At 41.7% G+C, this 19,140-nt stretch overlaps 1 protein-coding gene across 1 annotated transcript in view; it reads left to right on the top strand.

Moving 5' to 3' along the window:
* f2 (coagulation factor II (thrombin)) overlaps positions 1-19,140 on the top strand; it is a gene marked incomplete at both ends in the record, with an annotated part of 44,102 nt that overhangs the window by 13,596 nt on the left and 11,366 nt on the right. The window contains 5 exon segments of the mRNA XM_084323810.1: positions 6,946-7,082; positions 13,709-14,002; positions 16,290-16,348; positions 16,351-16,393; positions 18,476-18,602. Of these exon segments, the coding sequence (XP_084179936.1) occupies positions 6,946-7,082; positions 13,709-14,002; positions 16,290-16,348; positions 16,351-16,393; positions 18,476-18,602 (660 nt within the window).

The following is a 19,140-nucleotide window of genomic DNA, read 5'->3' on the forward strand; positions in this document are numbered from 1 at the left end:
TATTTAGGCAGTTTAATCCCTTTTGGTACTATACCCAAAACACATGCCATTGGGGCGTTATTTATCTTCACATTCAGAACCTTACTTAGGAATATCACAATTTGATCCCACATTTTCCGGACCTTCTCACATTCGTATAGCATGTGTAGTAAAGTGCCTGTCTCCTTCTCACATCTCCAGCAGATGTCACTGTCCCTTAATTTCAGTCTGGCCAGTTTACTAGGCGTCCAATAGCTTCTGTTCAACACTTTGTAAAAAATAAGTTGTGATTACGCCTCCCGAGAGAATTTACCCCATTTGGACACCAGCTTCTCCCACATTTCCTCAGTAATATCCTCACGTACATCGTTCTCCCAGCTCAGCCTCAGACCCGCCAACTTGGGTGCATTGTATTCTCTTATAACATCATAGAATCTTGACGCACCGCCTTTCCTACGCCATCCTTTATAAAATATTTCTTGAATTGCAGTAATCGGGCCACATTTTGGCCCTCCCATTGATGACGATATACAATGTCTAATCTGTAGGAATTTATAGACGTTTTTATTATCTATACCAAAATCCTCTTTAATATCCTCAAAAGGTAAAACCCCATCTTCCCCGGCTATATCACCTAGTACATGTATCCCCCTTTTAATCCAGTCGTCCCATATGACTGATTTCTTACCAATCTTTAGTTTTTTATTATACCATATAGAGGCTCTTGTAGTCAGATATGGGCTATCACCAGTCAGCCTGTGCGACTGATTCCAAGTTTCCCTGGCAAACGCCATTAGAGGGTTCTTAAGAGGTATAGGTCTGTCTGATTGTGTCAGGAAGGATTCCAGAGATGAGGGATACACCATTTCCTCTTCTATCTTGACCCAAGCAGGTGCCTCCTCAGTCGAGTGATTCAATTTGGAGAGCTGGGAGAGCGAGAACGCATAGTGATACCAGTCTAGCTTAGGCAGGGATAAGCCGCCATTTTCCTTTGCTGCATACATTTTGGCCCGACCAAATAGTGGCCTTTTGCCCCCCCACAAATATACATTAATGACTTTGTCATACTGTTTGAGTAACTGAGTCGGGAGAGTCAGCGGCAGCATATATAGGATATAATTTAATTTGGGAGCCAATATCATTTTTACTAAGTTTATCTTCCCAAGGAGGGACATATTCATCTTGGCCCAATTCTGGGTCAGAGCACTAATGTGTTCGATTATAGGGGCAATATTGGCTTGCATTATCTCTTTCAGACCTGGGATCAGCTTTATTCCTAGGTATATCAACCCTGACGGCATCCATCTGTATTGCCAACCCCTCCTGATAGCAGGGGGACAACATTTAGAGAGAGGCATTGCTTCTGACTTGCTCCAGTTGATTGTGTATCCAGATATTTCGGAGAAGGACTCGATAATAGTTCCAATGACCCCAGCTGCTGTTTGGGGATTGCTGGATACCAATAAGATATCGTCCGCATATAAAAATAATTTATGTTCTACCTGCCCCGCTATTACCCCTTTGATGTCTTGATTAGTCCTTAGTGCGATAGCAAGTGGTTCGAGGAAGAGCGCAAACATTTGGGGAGAAAGCGGAGAACCTTGCCTCGTCCCCCGCCCTAGATTAAAGGGCGAGGATACGATCCCGTTGGTCAATACTGATGCCATCGGATTTGTGTATAACAATTTTACCCACCCAGTAAACGATGGTCCGAACCCGAAGCGCTCTAGCGTGTGAAATAAGAATGCAAATTCCACCTTATCAAAAGCCTTTTCAGCGTCCAATGAGAAGGCCACTGTAGGTTCTGTATCATTCCTGACCTTCCACCTTATGTGTAGGAGTCTGCGGATATTATCAGCTGAGTTTCTCCCCTTCACAAAGCCCACTTGGTCTGAATGCACCAAAGTTGGTAGTACATCTTCTATTCTATTCGCAAGTATCTTTGCCAATACTTTTTCTTCCAAATTGCTCAGGGATATAGGCCTATAGTTTCCACAGTATTGAGGGTCTTTGCCCTTTTTCTGTAGTAACGTAATAGTGGCCGATCTCAAGCTAGTGGGCAATCCCCCTTTTAACAATGAATCTTGATATACTTTTAATAGTCTCGGAGCGATTATATCACTGAATTGTTTGTAGAAATCTGGAGTAAACCCGTCGTCTCCTGGTGCTTTACCCAATTTAAGGCTGTTGATTGCTGCGTGTATTTCCTCTAACGAGACCCCCCCTCCATTGATTTTACTTTTTGTTTCGATAACGACGGTAATTTAATTTTGTCGAAGAACGCATCCAGTTTTACCTGATCCACCGCCGTCTGTGGGGTATATAAATCCTGGTAGAAGCACCTGAAAACATTATTAATTTCCTTTTTGTCTGTAATAATCTTGTCATCTTTATTACGAATTGAGGATATAATATTTTGACTTTGCATTTGTTTAACCCGATTCGCTAGTATTTTACCCGCTCTCTCCCCTTGTTCATAATATTTTTGGTTGGTCCTAAATAACGCATATTCAGCCTTCTTCTGATATATGTTGTTCAATTCGTATTTGGATTTGTTTAGGTTTCTCCACGTTTCTGGGTCTGGTCTCTGACTGTGCTGTTTCGAGCATCTAACCCTTCATTAAGTTCCCAGAATTCCTTAAATATAGTTCTAATGTATGCACACGACCCTTCATCATTTAACATCAGGTTATTGAATCGCCATCTCCGAGATCGTTGCCCTTCCTCCATGGATGTGATCACTAAATCAACCGGAGCATGGTCAGATATTACAATGTTCCCTATCCCAGTATCTGCTACTTGTTCTACCAGTGCGCTAGAGATCAGGAAATAATCTATTCTAGAGTATGAGGAATGCGGGTGAGAGTAAAACGTGTAGTCTCTTTCCTGTGGGTTCATAACCCTCCAAATATCCACTAGACCCAATTCCTCTATCAGTACACCAACCGCCAGTCTCCCTGTGTTGTCAGCGGTCCTGGGTTGATACGATTTGTCCATTAAGGTGTTTCCAACCAGGTTGAAGTCCCCCCCTATGATTACGTTGCTATTCCCTATTTTCCTGATCACCTCACATACTTCATGGAAAAAGTCTGAGGACGACCCGTTGGGCGCATATATATTAGCTAAGGTAGTCCTCTGTCCCTCCAAATCAGCATCCAGTATAACCCATCTTCCCTCATCATGTGAGAAACTATTGTGCACCTTCACGTCTATGTTTTTTCTCACCAATATTGCCACCCCCCTCTTCCTAGAAGAGAACGTACTATAGAATATTTGTCCCACCCAATCCCTCTTAAGCTTGGCCGACTCCTCCTCATCCAGGTGCGACTCCTGAATTAGTGCAATATCCGTCTTTTTTTGTTTCAGGAACGTCAGTATCTTTTTTCTCTTAATGGGATGATGACATCCGTCTATATTCCACGATACTATTTTAATCAGCCCCATATTCCTCGTAATGTATCTCCCCTGTGCAATCCAGGACGTAGTACCTCTATGTCTGGGGCGCAACCTCCAATACTTCTATATCTAGAACCTGAGACTGTGAAGATATATATATACAATAGTATAGCACATAATGAAATAAAAAAGAACATATAAAAACATAAATACATTCCCCCCCCCCACATTTACCCAAGCTACATTCGATAGGACCCCAGATAGAACAATTGTACCAAGGGTGAGATCGATACTCACCCGTGGCCGTGCACCTTGGTCCCCCTCGACTAACAGAGGAGTGCATATGGCACAAGGCAGGTTGCCCAAAACCGTGCCCCTACTATTTTGTATACCCTGATGTAACGTATGGCTCACACTGTAATCTATATACAGTGCGATCAATTCAACTGAACTTGTCAAAACGGTAACGTTTTTTTTCCCTCTTCCAACAATTAACATTTCTATACCTCTTAGATATATATTGGTACATTGCAACTTCTATGACATAGCCATAATGGACTGTGGTTCATTTCGTTATACCTTTCCAGGATATTTCCCCTCCCACATTTTTAGCATACTCTCCTATTCATTGCCCTCTATTCTCATTTCACGTATATATTTTTTTTTAAATTACTTTTTTTTTTTTTTTTTTTTTTTTTCTTTTCTTTTATATACACATTTGCACTTTGTGACGTTATTTATTCTATGACAATGCCCCTGTGACTTATCTGTATCCACGTGCTTCTTGAACGTTATCTTAATTGTCCGCCTCCGACTCTCCCCGTCTGAATCCCTGTAGTTTCTCCCGGTATCCGTGATGTCCATTGCCCTGCTGTGTCGCCTGCATGTAGTCTCCCGGTCCCCGTTTTCTTCCCACTGTCTGCCAGGTAGACAGCCGCAGTATCTCCTCTCGATCCGGGTCGGTAGTCGGGTTCACCACGGTGATCTTGAATCCACGTCTTGCCATATCCGCCGTCGCCTCCGCTGCATTCTGGTACAGGCGGGTGCCATCCTCGTAGAATACCCTCATCTTCGCTGGATACGGTGTCTGGAACTTGAGATTCTTCTCCTTCATTATTCTCTTGGCCTCGGCATATTCTCCTCGCTTCTTCAGTATTTCAGTGGGGAAGTCATGGTCGACATAGAAGCGTTCGTTGTCACATGAGACGTTTTTCTTCTGCCACGTTCGGCGTATTATCTCTTCCTTCATTTTGTAGCTCCCAAACTTAACCACGATTGACCGTGGTTTCAGCTGCGGGTTGTTAGGCCTTGGGGCCAATGCCCGGTGTGCTCGTTCGATACGAAGGTCCATGTCATGAGGCAGGCCGAGTGCGTCCTTAAACAGGCCGTCTAGAAATCCATGCATGTCCTTTCCCTCTTTCTCCTCTGGGATACCATATACCCGCAGGTTCTCTCTCCTCGTTCTGCCCTCTTGGTCGAGCAGTTTAGCCTCCATGTCGGCCTGCCTCTGTATCAGTTTCTTGATTAAAACCGTTGCCGCATCAAGCACATTTTCATTTTCTCCGATTCTCCCCTCTGTTTCACCGAGCCTGTCGTTCATTCTGTTCATATCATTCTTTATTTCCCGAAATTGACATTCATTGTCTTTTCTGAAGTCTTTGAGCTCCTTGTATATGTTCAACAGCGTGGCCTCTCGTTCATAGTCATCGTCGCCATCTTTTCAAGTTCAAGTTCTTTAATAGTTGTCATACAGAAGTACAGAATACTTTCATACAAAATGCTTCTTACTGTTACGCTCCAGAGACTGTGCTAGACAAGATAGTATCAAATAACATAATATAGCATGTAATTTAGAAGAAGAAAAATGAGGTCACAGTGTTCGGTATAGACATATGTACAATGTTCTGAGTTACCATATAATATACAATACTATGCAGTGTACTAATGTACAGTACTATCTAGTGCAAAGCAGAAATGGGATGAGGTACAATTTTAGGTACAATTTACAGTAAGGTGTACGAGTTGTAGTGCAATCCTTCATCAATAAATATAAAGTGTGGGGAGTGGGTGCTACAGTGTGTTTGTTTAAAGTGGGTGTGTGCTATAAAGTGTGTGGAGTGGGTGCTACAGTGTGTTTGTTTAAAGTGAGTGTGTGCGTGTGGATGTGTGTGCTATGTGCGTTTGGTGGTTGTTGTTGTGTAGTGTTCGTTCATTGTTCGTTTAGCAGCCTGATGGCCTGGGGATAGAAGCTTCTTCTGAGTCTTTCTGTGCTCGCCTTGAGACTCCGGTATCGCTTGCCTGACCGCAGCAGTTCAAAGAGGCAGTTGTTCGGGTGACTGGAGTCTTTAATGATTCTCTTAGCCTTGCCCGTGCAACGCTTGTTGTAAATGTTCTGGAGGGTGGGGAGCCCCCCTCCAATTGTGCGTTCGGCTGAACGTGTCACTCTTTGTAGTCTGCTTCGGTCTTGTGCAGTGCTATTCCCAAACCAGGAGGTGATGTTGCCGGTCAAGATGCTCTCAATTGTACATGAGTAGAAGTTCTTAAGGATCTTCTGACTGACTTGGAACTTCCTTAGGCGCCTGAGGAAGTAGAGGCGTTGTCGTGCCTTCTTCACAACACTGTCAATGTGTGTGGTCCATGTCAAGTCCTCGGATATGTAGGCTCTGAGGTACTTAAAGCTGTTGACTCTCTCAACCGGTGCCCCGTCGATGCTGAGGGGGCTGTAGTCCTTGACCCCTGACCTCCTGAAGTCCACAATCATCTCCTTTGTTTTGCTGACGTTCAGGGAGAGGCTGTTTTCCTGGCACCATCCCGCCAGGACCTTGACCTCCCGTTATGTCGTCATTCTCTGCCATTCCGTCGTCCTTTTCAGTTGTAATCATGTTCGCCCTACGTCTCGTGATAGCCCCTTCTTTCATCCCTATTAAATATATACCCTGGTGTTGTTAATAAATGTTTTCCGGGGCTATATCATTTTGCTGTCGGGGAGCTCGCGAGTTAAGCAGCCATGTTCTTCCGCTGTCAAACCGGAAGCCGTGAATACTCGATTCTGATTGGCTGGAGGGGTGTTGATTATCTTTTGATATACTGCACGGCTAGAGCCTTGTTTGAGAGGTGTGGTTAGTGAATAGTTTATTGCTGGCCACTAGGGGGCAGCGTCTCCCGCCTAGGGCCACTAGGGGGCACGCCAGCCTTTCTGTCACACATACTGTCAGATCATATTCACTGTTTGTTAACCACAGGCAAAGGTATTGACAGAAAGACTTGCTAGCATAAAGTTAGCTTTCTGGGTCATTGTCACAGGCATCAGTCAAGTAGTTGCTAAAGTAACGCAGAGGAGCTATAATGAAAGTCAGCTGTGAGCAAAGCATAAATAGCACATTTCTTTATATTTTAATGTTGAAAATATGAATAAATGTTGGTCTTTGGCAAGTGGCCATTATAATATGAGATAATACGTAAGGAATAACACACCTGTGAGGTAATTAGCCCCGCGTTGTGCATTATTTAGTGATAACCGAACACCTGGTTGTGTATTATTCCTTATGTATTATCTCTATGTATTTCCAGAGAGTTCAACGCATCAGAGCCAGACAGCGTTCTCCAGGAGAATTTCTGCCGTAACCCTGACAAGAGCCCAGCCGGTCCGTGGTGCTACACCAAAGATCCTACAGTGAAGAGAGCTGCTTGCAGTGTCCCCATGTGTGGTAAATATACTGATATATTCACTGTCCCCATGTGTTAAATATACTGATATATTCACTGTCCCCATGTGTGTTAAATATACTGATATATTCACTGTCCCCATCTGTGTTAAATATGTAAGGGATAATGTATAGCTACGAGGTCATTGTCGCAAAATAATTGACCGACACAGAGTTTAAAATACCGAGGCGCCTCGCCGAGGTGTTTTAAACGTCAGTGAAGGTAAATTATTTTGCGACAATGACCGAGTATAGCTATACATTATCCTGCTTATTACATGGCTAACTTACTAACAATATACCTAATTCATTTTACACCATCGACAAGACGAGATCAAATGCAGACGCAGTTCTGTTCTGTCGCTCCGTGCTGTCATCGCCGGCAGCTTCGCCGGCAGCCGGCAGGTGTGTCTGATTGGCTGCACTGATGCAGTGTGTGTCAGTGGGCTTGATTGCTACAGCTGTGAACAGCGGTCATTATTGCTCGGCAGAGGTCCGTTATCGAGTAATAATGGACCTCTGACGAGCGCTATTGACCAATCACAATCAAGCATTTCGGCGAATGTTAAAACGCCATGTAATAAACTGATATATTCACTGTCCCCATCTGTGTTAACTATACTGATATATTCACTGTCCCCATCTGTGGTAAATATACTGATATATTCACTGTCCCCATGTGTGTTAAATATACTGATATATTCACTGTCCCCATCTGTGGTAAATATACTGGATATATTCACTGTCCCCATCTGTGGTAAATATACTGGATATATTCACTGTCCCCATCTGTGGTAAATATACTGATATATTCACTTTCCCCATCTGTGGTAAATATGTAAGGGATAATGTGTACGAGGTATATTGTCGCAAAATAATTGACCGACACAGAGTTTAAAATACCGAGGCGCCTCGCCGAGGTGTTTTAAACGTCAGTGAAGGTCAATTATTTTGTGACAATGACCGAGTATAGCTATACATTATCCCGCTTATTACATGGCTAACTTACTAACAATATACCTAATTCATTTTACACCATCGACAAGACGAGATCAAATGCAGACGCAGTTGTTCTGTGGCTCTGTCAGCCCAAGGCAGCCGGCAGGTGTGTCTGATTGCACTGAAACAGTGTGTGTCAGTGGGCTTGATTGCTCCAGCTGCGAAAAACAATAATCACCGGTGGTTATCGAAAAATAATTCACCGCTGTCAGGGGCTATTGACCAATCACAATCAAGCATTTCGGCGAATGTTAAAATGCCATGTAATAAATAGATATATTCAAGATAAAACCATTGGTGGTAAATATACTGGATATATTCAAGATAAAACCACATGTGGTAAATATACTGGATATATTCAAGATAAAACCATGTGTGGTAAATATACTGGATATATTCAAGATAAAACCATGTGGTAAATATACTGGATATATTCAAGATAAAACCATGTGTGGTAAATATACTGATATATTCAAGATAAAACCATGTGTGGTAAATATACTGATATATTCAAGATAATTTTATAAAACCATGTGTGGTAAATATACTGGATATATTCAAGATAAAATCATATACCAACCTAACCCAACCTAACTTAACCTAACCTAACCTAACTTAACCTAACCTAACCTAACCTAACCTAACTTAACCTAACCTAACTTAACCTAACCTAAATTAACCTAACCTAACCTAACTTAACCTAACCTAACTTAACCTAACCTAACCTAACCTAACCTAACCTAACCTAACCTAACCTAACCTAACCTAACTTAACCTTACCTAACCCTAAATTAACCATAATCTAACCTAACTTTTAACCCTAACCTAACCTAACATTTAACCCTAACCTAACCCTAACCTAACCTAACTTTTAACCCTAACCTAACCTAACCTAACCCTAACCTAACCTAACCCAACCTAACCTAACCTAACCTAACCTAACCTAACCTAACCTAACCCAACCTAACCTAACCTAACCCTACCCTACCCTACCCTACCCTACCCTACCCTAACCTAACCTAACCTAACCTAACCTAACCTAACCTAACCTAGCCTAAGATTAGATTTGATTCAAATGTATTATCATTATACAGCACAAGTACAGTACAACAAAAATACATTTGGCATCCAACCAGAGTTTAAGTTTAGGTTTATTTGGATCCCCATTAGCCACAGCAGTGCTAATAATGCTTTCTATGGCGTGCTGGTAAAGGTTCACCAGAATCTGAGGAGACAGGTGTGCTTTCCTCAGTCTCCTCAGGAAGAAGAGGCGCTGGTGAGCCTTCTTGACCAGTGATGAGGTGTTGAGATTCCGACAGAAGAAGAATAAGTCTTTAATTTTCATGCAGATTAACACACACACATGCGAGATTGGCGACCCACAGGAACACACACACACATGCACTGAGTTGCCGATGAAATGTCTCTCTGCAGTTTTCCCATCCCGTCGTCCTTCCTTCCCAAGGGCAGCCGGGAGCAGATAAGGGCTGCGGTGTGGGGCTGTGCCCGGAGACCAATCCAGAAGTGCTCCTGTAGCGATCTGTTCTGCATGTTTTTCCATTGGGTTTATCTTGCGAGCACAGGTAGAACATGCAAACTCCACACAGAAAGGCCCAGGAGTTTCCCCACCTGGGTAACTGGCAACGCGGCAACTTGGTCCCCATGCGGGAATCGAATCATTCTTGCTGTGAGGCGAGGTGTTAACCACTACACCACTGTCCTCAGAGGTCCTCAGAGATGTGGACTCCCAGGAATTTAAAGCTGGAGACACGCTCAACCTCTGTCTTGTTCAGTGGTGCGTTGGTCATGGGACGGGGTTGCACGCCGTTCCGCCAGGTCTGTGAGCAGGAGCATGCACATGCACATGCACGAATGTGCACGCGCGTGCACACAAGAATGCGCTGCACTCGACTCATGCGCCAACTCGCCAAGTACCCACCTGGCTACTGTGCATAACAATAGCTCAGGTCGTCAGGTGTGTTCAAATACGTTCTCAGATACATTCACACAAAACTTGTGAATGAAATGTGTTACATTCCATTCCTAGAGGCAATTAGGCATCGTCTTGGCATGCACACTGGCCAGTCTTCCTTTTTTTTTATCCACTTTTTCTCCTTATTTTCTCCCATCCCAATTTCGTATTGCCAATTCTCCCCTCCCCTGTCTTGAACGTTGCTAGACTATGCCTCCCACTGGTCGGCTGTAGTGAGGATAGAAGCCTTGCATCACGTGTCCCCTCCGGTACACAAGGAGGCAGCCTGTCGCATCTTTTCACCAGACAGCGCGGACTCTCAGTGGCGAGGTGTAACGTGTGGGAGGCTCATGCTGCCCCCGATACTTCCTGTCTCTGCTGTGCAGGCGTCACCCAACCGACCTGTAGGAGTCGCTGTCCACAACGTCCAATCCCCACCCATCGACTTCCACCCGCTACCTCTGTCAATTGAGATAGTATGACGACTGGCCCAAGCCGCAGGCAATGCTGACACCGGGATTCGAGACCGGAGTCTCTTGCATTGGTGATGAGCGCAATCTCCGCTACGCCACCCAGCCGCCTTGGCTCTAGTCTTTCTGAAGTCCACGATGAGCTCCTTGGTTTTCTTGGTGGTGAGGGCCGGGTTGTTGTCTGCACACCACACCGCCAGGTGCTGGACCTCCTCCCTATAGGCCGACTCATCGTTGTTTTTGATGAGGCCCACCATCGTCGTGTCATCTGCAAACTTGATAATGGTGTTGGTGCCATGTACGTATAAGAGTGCAGTCTTGGGTGAAAAGGGAGTAGAGAAGGGGGCTCAGCCACGCAGCCTTGCGGGACGCCAGTGTTGTAGGTGAGGGTGGAGGAGGTGAGATTGTCTAAAGAGAACTTCAACAACTCTGACCCCCGACACATGTGGCAGGGCATCAAGGCTACTGCAACTGGATACTAGACTTCCTAACTATATAGCTTGTGGCTGTGCTTGGCCCACTTGATTCCCCTATTCAGGTTAGCCCTGGCTGAACAGTAGACCTGCGTGTCACCAGATCTAAAAGCAGTGTCACGTGTGCCTTTAGTAGTGTGTACTGACCTCTCTCTGTTCATCCACGGCTTCTGATTGGGGAATGTAGTGATCTGTTTAAGGGTGGTGACACTGTCAATGTTGGAGTTGATGTAATCAGCAACGGAGGAGGTGTAGGAGTCAATGTCAGTGTGAGAGTCCAGGCCAGGGTGGCCCGGGGAGCAAACGCACTCCAGTCCATGTGTTGAAACCGGTGCTGCAGCTCAGAGTCTGCCCTCTCAGGCCATCATTTTAACTGTCCTGACTGAGGACTTCACACGTTTGATGAGTGGGATGTACTTGGGTAAAAGGAACAAAGAGATGTGGTCTGATTGTCCCGGGTTTGATTGATTGATTGATTGATTGATTGATTGATTGATTGATTGATTGATTGATTGATTGATTGATTGATTGATTGAACATTGTATTAACAGATTGCAGAATGGGTACAATACAGTACGGCTCAATACACACAATTGTTAAGGGGATGCAGACCAGAGAAAGACTTTCGTCTTGTTTACATCAGGGTCCCCCATTTTCAATGCATCATGACATATATGACATACATGACATACAGATAGACAGTACTGTTACATCTAGACATTTATGACATACCAGATCTACAAATATACAGTACTGTTTATTAGTACAAAAATAGTCAAAAAAAGAGAGTATATACATTTGAGGGGGAAGAAACTGTACATTGGAGGAGGTTGGGTTTGGACATTTACAGGGGCCAGTTTCGAATTGCAGTCTCCCGTAGGTGCTCTTTGAGAGTGGTTTTGAAAGTGGGTAGTGATTCACATTCCTTTACAGCTGTGGGTAGGGCGTTCCACATTGATGTGGCATAATTGCGAAACGTGTTTAGTCCCTTGTTTGAGCCGAATCTGGGTTTAACATGATTTGTGGAGCTCCCTCTGGTGTTGTGGTCGTGGTATTCACTGACCTTTGGGAAGTATTTTGACATGTACATGGGTACCTTTGTGGTGTAGTGTCTCTTGTAGACCAGGCCCATTGCAAGTTGCTGTACTCTGTCTTCTACTCTAAGCCATCCTAGGGAGTCAAAGTGGGCAAGGGTGAGGTGGGTTCTAGGAGTCAGGTCAAGCAGTAGTCTGACCAGTTTGTTTTGGGATGTTTCTAATTTAGTTTTTAGCGCATTTGAGGTGCTTTGGTACCATGAGGTGCAAGCATAGTCGTAGTACCCTTGAATGAGTGCTCCTGCCAGAGTCTTCAGGGTGGGGGAGGGGAAGAGTTTTGTATGAATCCTTGATGTTTGAGTAAACATGGTCTAATAACTTGTCTCCTCTAGTGGGGCAAGAGACATGTTGGTGACTTTTGGGGAGCGTCAGACTTTAACCTAATCTAACCCTAACTTAACCTAACCTAACCTAACCTAATTTGACCTAACCTAACCTAACTAGGGATGCTCGATATTGGCTTTTTTACCGATACCGATATTGTCCAACTCTTAATTACCGATATCAACCGATACCGATATATGCACTGCAGGGTTTCCCCCCCCAAAAAACGGAATAATTTCAGGTAATTAACATTACATATCTCTTGTTGTGGAATTAACATTATGCATACTTTTGACAATAAATAAAATCTGAATTTGTTCTTACTTGCTTGCCTGGGTAAATAAAGGTTATAGAAATGTAAAAAACTCAATAAAAATTATTATTATTATTTTTAAACCGATACCGATATTTTTCGACATCACATTTTAATGCCGATATCGGCCGATAATATCGGACATCCCCTAAACCTAACCTAACCTAATTTAACCTAATCCAATTTAACCCTAGTTTAACCCTAACCTAACCTAAATCTAATCTAATCTAACCAAATTGAACTGTAATTGAACCCCAACCTAATATAATATAATATAATATAACACAATATAATATAATATAACACAATATAATATAATATAATATAACCTGATAACCTAACTCTAATTTAACCCAAACCTAACCCAGGACCTTTTCACTATCCTTGTGCAGGTAGTAGATGTGGTATGACATTTATAGCTGGGGTCTAATTGTCAAAGACAAAAAGTAAAATATATATAATAATAAGGAGAGGAGAGGAGTAGATAAGATATGAGGTGAGGAAAGGAGAGGATAATATGCGAGAGGAAAGGAGAGTAGAGGTGAGGAAAGAAGAGGAGAGGAGGAGCTGAGAGGAGAGGAAAGGAAAGGAGAGGAGAGGAAAGAAAGGAGGAGGAGAGGAGAGGAAAGTGAGGAGAGGAGAGGAGAGGAAATGAGAGGAGATAAGAGAGGAAATGAGAGGAGGGGAGGAGATGAGAGGAGAGGAGAGGAAAGATGAGAGGAGCGGAGAGATGAGGAAAGAAGAGGAGAGGAGGAGATGAGAGGAGAGGAGAGAAGAAGAGAGAAGCTTTGAAACTTTGAGACACACCTCTAATCTTTCTCTCTCTGTCTATCGCTGTTTATGTTTATTAAAGGATCCCCATTAGATCTGTCTCTCTCTCTGTCTCTCTCTCTTTCTCTCTCTCTCTCTCTCTCTCTCTCTCTCTCTCTCTCTCTCTCTCTCTCTCTCTCTCTCTCTCTCTCTCTCTCTCTCTTCTTTCTCCAGGTCAAGCATATGTCCCGCCCACTCTTGCCCCTAAAGCAATCTCCACCAGGGAATGTTTGACCAATCAAGGTTCCGATTATATCGGAGACCTGTCAATCACTCTGGGAGGCCACACCTGCCTGCAGTGGGCGTCGCCGCGGACCACCGCCTTCAGCAGGGGCAAGGAGTTCCGCCCTGAGATCCTGTTGCCAGCCAACAAGTGTCGTAACCCTGACAACGACCCTGAGGGCCCCTGGTGCTACGTAGAGGTGTCTGGAAACGTTACCATAGACTACTGTGACCTGGAGCTGTGTGGTAGGATGCACACGCATGCACGCACGCACACACACACACACGCACGCACGCACGCACGCACGCACGCACGCACGCACACACACACACACACACACACACACACACACACACACACACACACACACACACACACACACACACACACACACACACACACACACACACACACACACACACACACACACACACACACACACACACACACACACATTTAGCTGACGCTTTTATCCAAAGCGACAAAGTGACAAAGTTCTGTACAACAAGTCAGCAGGAAGGGAACTCTTTCAGCTAAAGACATAATTAGCATAGCATGTAGTAATATAGGCAACGCAGGTTGTTTAGGATTATACATATGTTTATGCAGCAAAATCTTGTTTATTAGCTACTGCACATAGTCAACAGTCAGATCAATGCAATTTTTTAACAAAGTGCAGCAATTTTAGGAATAATATATATATATATTATATATATATAGCGCAAAGGACCTTTTCTCTTTTGAAAGGTAACATTCTGAAGTTTCTTACACAATAAAGAAAAATCACTTTGAGTGCTAATGAAATAGAGTAACAGAGGTTTGAACACACTGAAGTAAATTTATGTTTAGTGGTTGCCAGATGCCTGTTTTTAAGAGAGGTAGGAGCTGGAGAACATAACGGTTCCATAGCCTGAAGTCTTATAGTCATACAGGTCCAAAGTGTATAATAATCCCACGGAAAATGAGTATTTCACAAAGGTTTTTGTAATGTGTGTACCACAATAATTCAGCGTCATTATCCAAAATGGCCGTCCACTGCTTTTATTTCGTCTCTCTCTCTCTCTCTCTCTCTCTCTCTCTCTCTCTCTCTCTCTCTCTCTCTCTCTCTCTCTCTCTCTCTCTCTCTCTCTCTCTCTCGTCAAAACAAAGGACCTCTTCGTCTTCTTGTGTCACCTTCCCCCACTCTGAGCGCCCGTCTGGGATCGCTTTGGGAGCAGACACTCCTTGGCTACGACGGTGGTCAATCATTTTCGCCATCAGCGGTGACTGGTCACTGGTCAGTTCAGGACCGTTCACAACCGGACGCCACTCGTCCGAGCGGCTTGTCAAATTACGCTCGCCGGATGTTCCGTCTTCCTTTATTTATTTTTTTTTACTTTATTTTTTAGCGTTTATCGCTTTTCTGGTCAAGCATGACCGACAGAAACAGGTTGAAATGGGATGTAGAGCAGGGGAAGACATTCTGAGAAATGACGGCGGGTCCGGGAATTGAACTCGTGTCCCCCAGATCCGTGACGAGCACGGTTTTCCCCGACGCAGAAATAGCGCCGAGATATGCGGTGAGCTACGGGAGCTCCCCAGATGTTCCGTCTTCTAACTCGAGACCCGAAGCACGCAATAGGTTGAGTGTGGTGATGATCGAAAGGTGGCAAATTCAACTTTCCAACAATGTACAACGTACTGACAGTTGGCTGTGCTCAGAGAGGGTGCACTAAGCCACGCCCCCTCAACACACTGAGAGCTGGCTGTGCTCAGAGAGGGTGCACTAAGCCACGCCCCCTCAACACACTGAGAACTGGCTGTGCTCAGAGAGGGTGCACTAAGCCACGCCCCCTCAACACACTGAGAGCTGGCTGTGCTCAGAGAGGGTGCACTAAGCCACGCCCCCTCAACACACTGAGAGCTGGCTGTGCACTACAACAGTTATAACACATCAAGTCATACATCTGAAACTGAAATAATTACACTCCTAACATTAATAACATTCCACAATAACGTCATGCAAATTACATTTCTGTCCTCTTCTCCATCGTTGTCTTCCTCTTCTACAAATGTCTGATTATCACATGTCCTCCTCACAGCAGAACATGTGGATTAGTTTTATCTCTGATTATCACATGTCCTCCTCACAGCAGAACATGTGGATTAGTTTGATCTCTGATTATCACATGTCCTCCTCACAACAGAACATGTGGATTAGTTTTATCTCTGATTATCACATGTCCTCCTCACAGCAGAACATGTGAATTAGTTTTATCTCTGATTATCACATGTCCTCCTCACAGCAGAACATGTGGATTAGTTGTATCTCTGATTATCACATGCCCTCCTCACAGCAGAACATGTGGATTATTTTTATCTCTGATTATCACATGTCCTCCTCACAACAGAAAACAGAACATTTGAAAATCAGCAAAGTTTCCCTTTAATGACGATGAGGTTAATGGTGGTGGTGTGTGTATGTGTGTGTGTGTGTGTGTGTGTGTGTGTGTGTGTGTGTGTGTGTGTGGTGTGTGTGTGTGTATCCTCTAGATGAACCGTTGGATAGTTACACTGAGCAGGCAGGCGGAAGGGAGCGAGGTCTCTCTCGTAGAAGACTTTCTTCAGCCCACGAAGCTTTGGTAATGGAGAAATAGGTGAGACACATCTATCTTCTATCTATCTATCTATCTATCTATCTATCTATCTATCTATCTATCTATCTATCTATCTATCTATCTATCTATCATCTATCTATCATCTATCTATCTATCTATCTATCTATCTATCTATCTATCTATCTATCTATCTATCTCTATCTATCTATCTATCTATCTATCTATCTATCTATCTATCTATCTATCTATCTATCTATCTATCTATCTATCTATCTATCTACTATCTATCTATCTATCTATCTATCTATCTATCTATCTATCTATCTATCTATCTATCTATCTATCTATCTATCTATCTATCTATCTATCTATCTATCTATCTATCTATCTATCTATCTATCTATCTATCTATCTATCTATATATCTATCTATCTATCTATCTATCTATCTATCTATCTATCTATCTATCTATACAGAAACATCATCATAAAGTATTCTGTATTTTGTTGTGACTAATAATAAACAAACTTGAAACTTGTACTTGAAACTATCTATCTATCTATCTATCTATCTATCTATCTATCTATCTATCTATCTACTTCTATCTATCTATCTATCTATCTATCTATCTATCTATCTATCTATCTATCTATCTATCTATCTATCTATCTATCTATCTATCTCTATCTATCTATCTATCTATCTATCTATCTATCTATCTATCATCTATCTTCTATCTATCTATCTATCTATCTATCTATCTATCTATCTATCTATCTATCTATCTATCTATCTATCTATCTATCTATCTATCTATCTATCTATCTATCTATCTATCTATCTATCTATCTATCTATCTATCTATCTATCTATCTATCTATCTATCTATCTATCTATCTATCTATCTATCTATCTATCTATCTATCTATCTATCTATCTATCTATCTATCTATCTATCTATCTATCTATCTATCTATCTATCTATCTATCTATCTATCTATCTATCTATCTATCTATCTATCTATCTATCTATCTATCTATCTATCTATCTATCTATCTATCTATCTATCTATCTATCTATCTATCTATCTATCTATCTATCTATCTATCTATCTATCTATCTATCTATCTATCTATCTATCTATCTATCTATCTATCTATCTATCTATCTATCTATCTATCTATCTATCTATCTATCTATCTATCTATCTATCTATCTATCTATCTATCTATCTATCTATCTATCTATCTATCTATCTATCTATCTATCTATCTATCTATCTATCTATCTATCTATCTATCTATCTATCTATCTATCTATCTATCTATCTATCTATCTATCTATCTATCTATCTATCTATCTATCTATCTATCTATCTATCTATCTATCTATCTATCTATCTATCTATCTATCTATCTATCTATCTATCTATCTATCTATCTATCTATCTATCTATCTATCTATCTATCTATCTATCTATCTATCTATCTATCTATCTATCTATCTATCTATCTATCTATCTATCTATCTATCTATCTATCTATCTATCTATCTATCTATCTATCTATCTATCTATCTATCTATCTATCTATCTATCTATCTATCTATCTATCTATCTATCTATCTATCTATCTATCTATCTATCTATCTATCTATCTATCTATCTATCTATCTATCTATCTATCTATCTATCTATCTATCTATCTATCTATCTATCTATCTATCTATCTATCTATCTATCTATCTATCTATCTATCTATCTATCTATCTATCTATCTATCTATCTATCTATCTATCTATCTATCTATCTATCTATCTATCTATCTATCTATCTATCTATCTATCTATCTATCTATCTATCTATCTATCTATCTATCTATCTATCTATCTATCTATCTATCTATCTATCTATCTATCTATCTATCTATCTATCTATCTATCTATCTATCTATCTATCTATCTATCTATCTATCTATCTATCTATCTATCTATCTATCTATCTATCTATCTATCTATCTATCTATCTATCTATCTATCTATCTATCTATCTATCTATCTATCTATCTATCTATCTATCTATCTATCTATCTATCTATCTATCTATCTATCTATCTATCTAGTGTGTGGACAGCGCCCTCTCTTTGAGAAGGTAAATAAAGCTGATTTCAAGGAGAAGGAGCTTCTGGAGTCGTATCAAGGAAGTCGCATCGTAGGAGGAGACGAAGCAGAAGTGGCTTCAGCTCCATGGTAACCACAATATAAACATATAAACAACCCCAGTCTCCATGGTAACCACAATATAAACATATAAATAACCCCAGTCTCGACGGTAATCACCATATAAACAACCACAGTCTCCATGGTAACTACAATATAAACAACCCCAGTCTCCATGGTAACTACAATATAACAAAAATAAAACTTTTATTGATATTCTCATTTGGTTCATTACAATTTACTCAAGCCTAGTAACAGACACTATTTCTGACACTGGGAATACATTCCCTGAGATCCATAGATGTCCCTATAATCAGATACCAATAACATGCAAATGGACCATATTAAAAAAAAGTCTGTAAATGTGTATTCTACGTTCTTATGGAATGAATGAGATAAAAAAATATGTAAAAAAAATAAAAAAATATATATATATATTTTTTTTAATAAATTTTGAGTTAATTTTCATAACACGATAATTTGCTGTGTAATTAATTAATCTAATTAACGCGAAACCGACAACCCTAGTTTTTATAGGCCAGTTGCTAGGTAACGAGACGAGTTGGAA

Source organism: Notolepis coatsorum (assembly GCF_963971535.1).
Source record: "Notolepis coatsorum genome assembly, chromosome: 1".
NCBI classification, from domain to species: Eukaryota; Metazoa; Chordata; class Actinopteri; order Aulopiformes; family Paralepididae; genus Notolepis; species Notolepis coatsorum.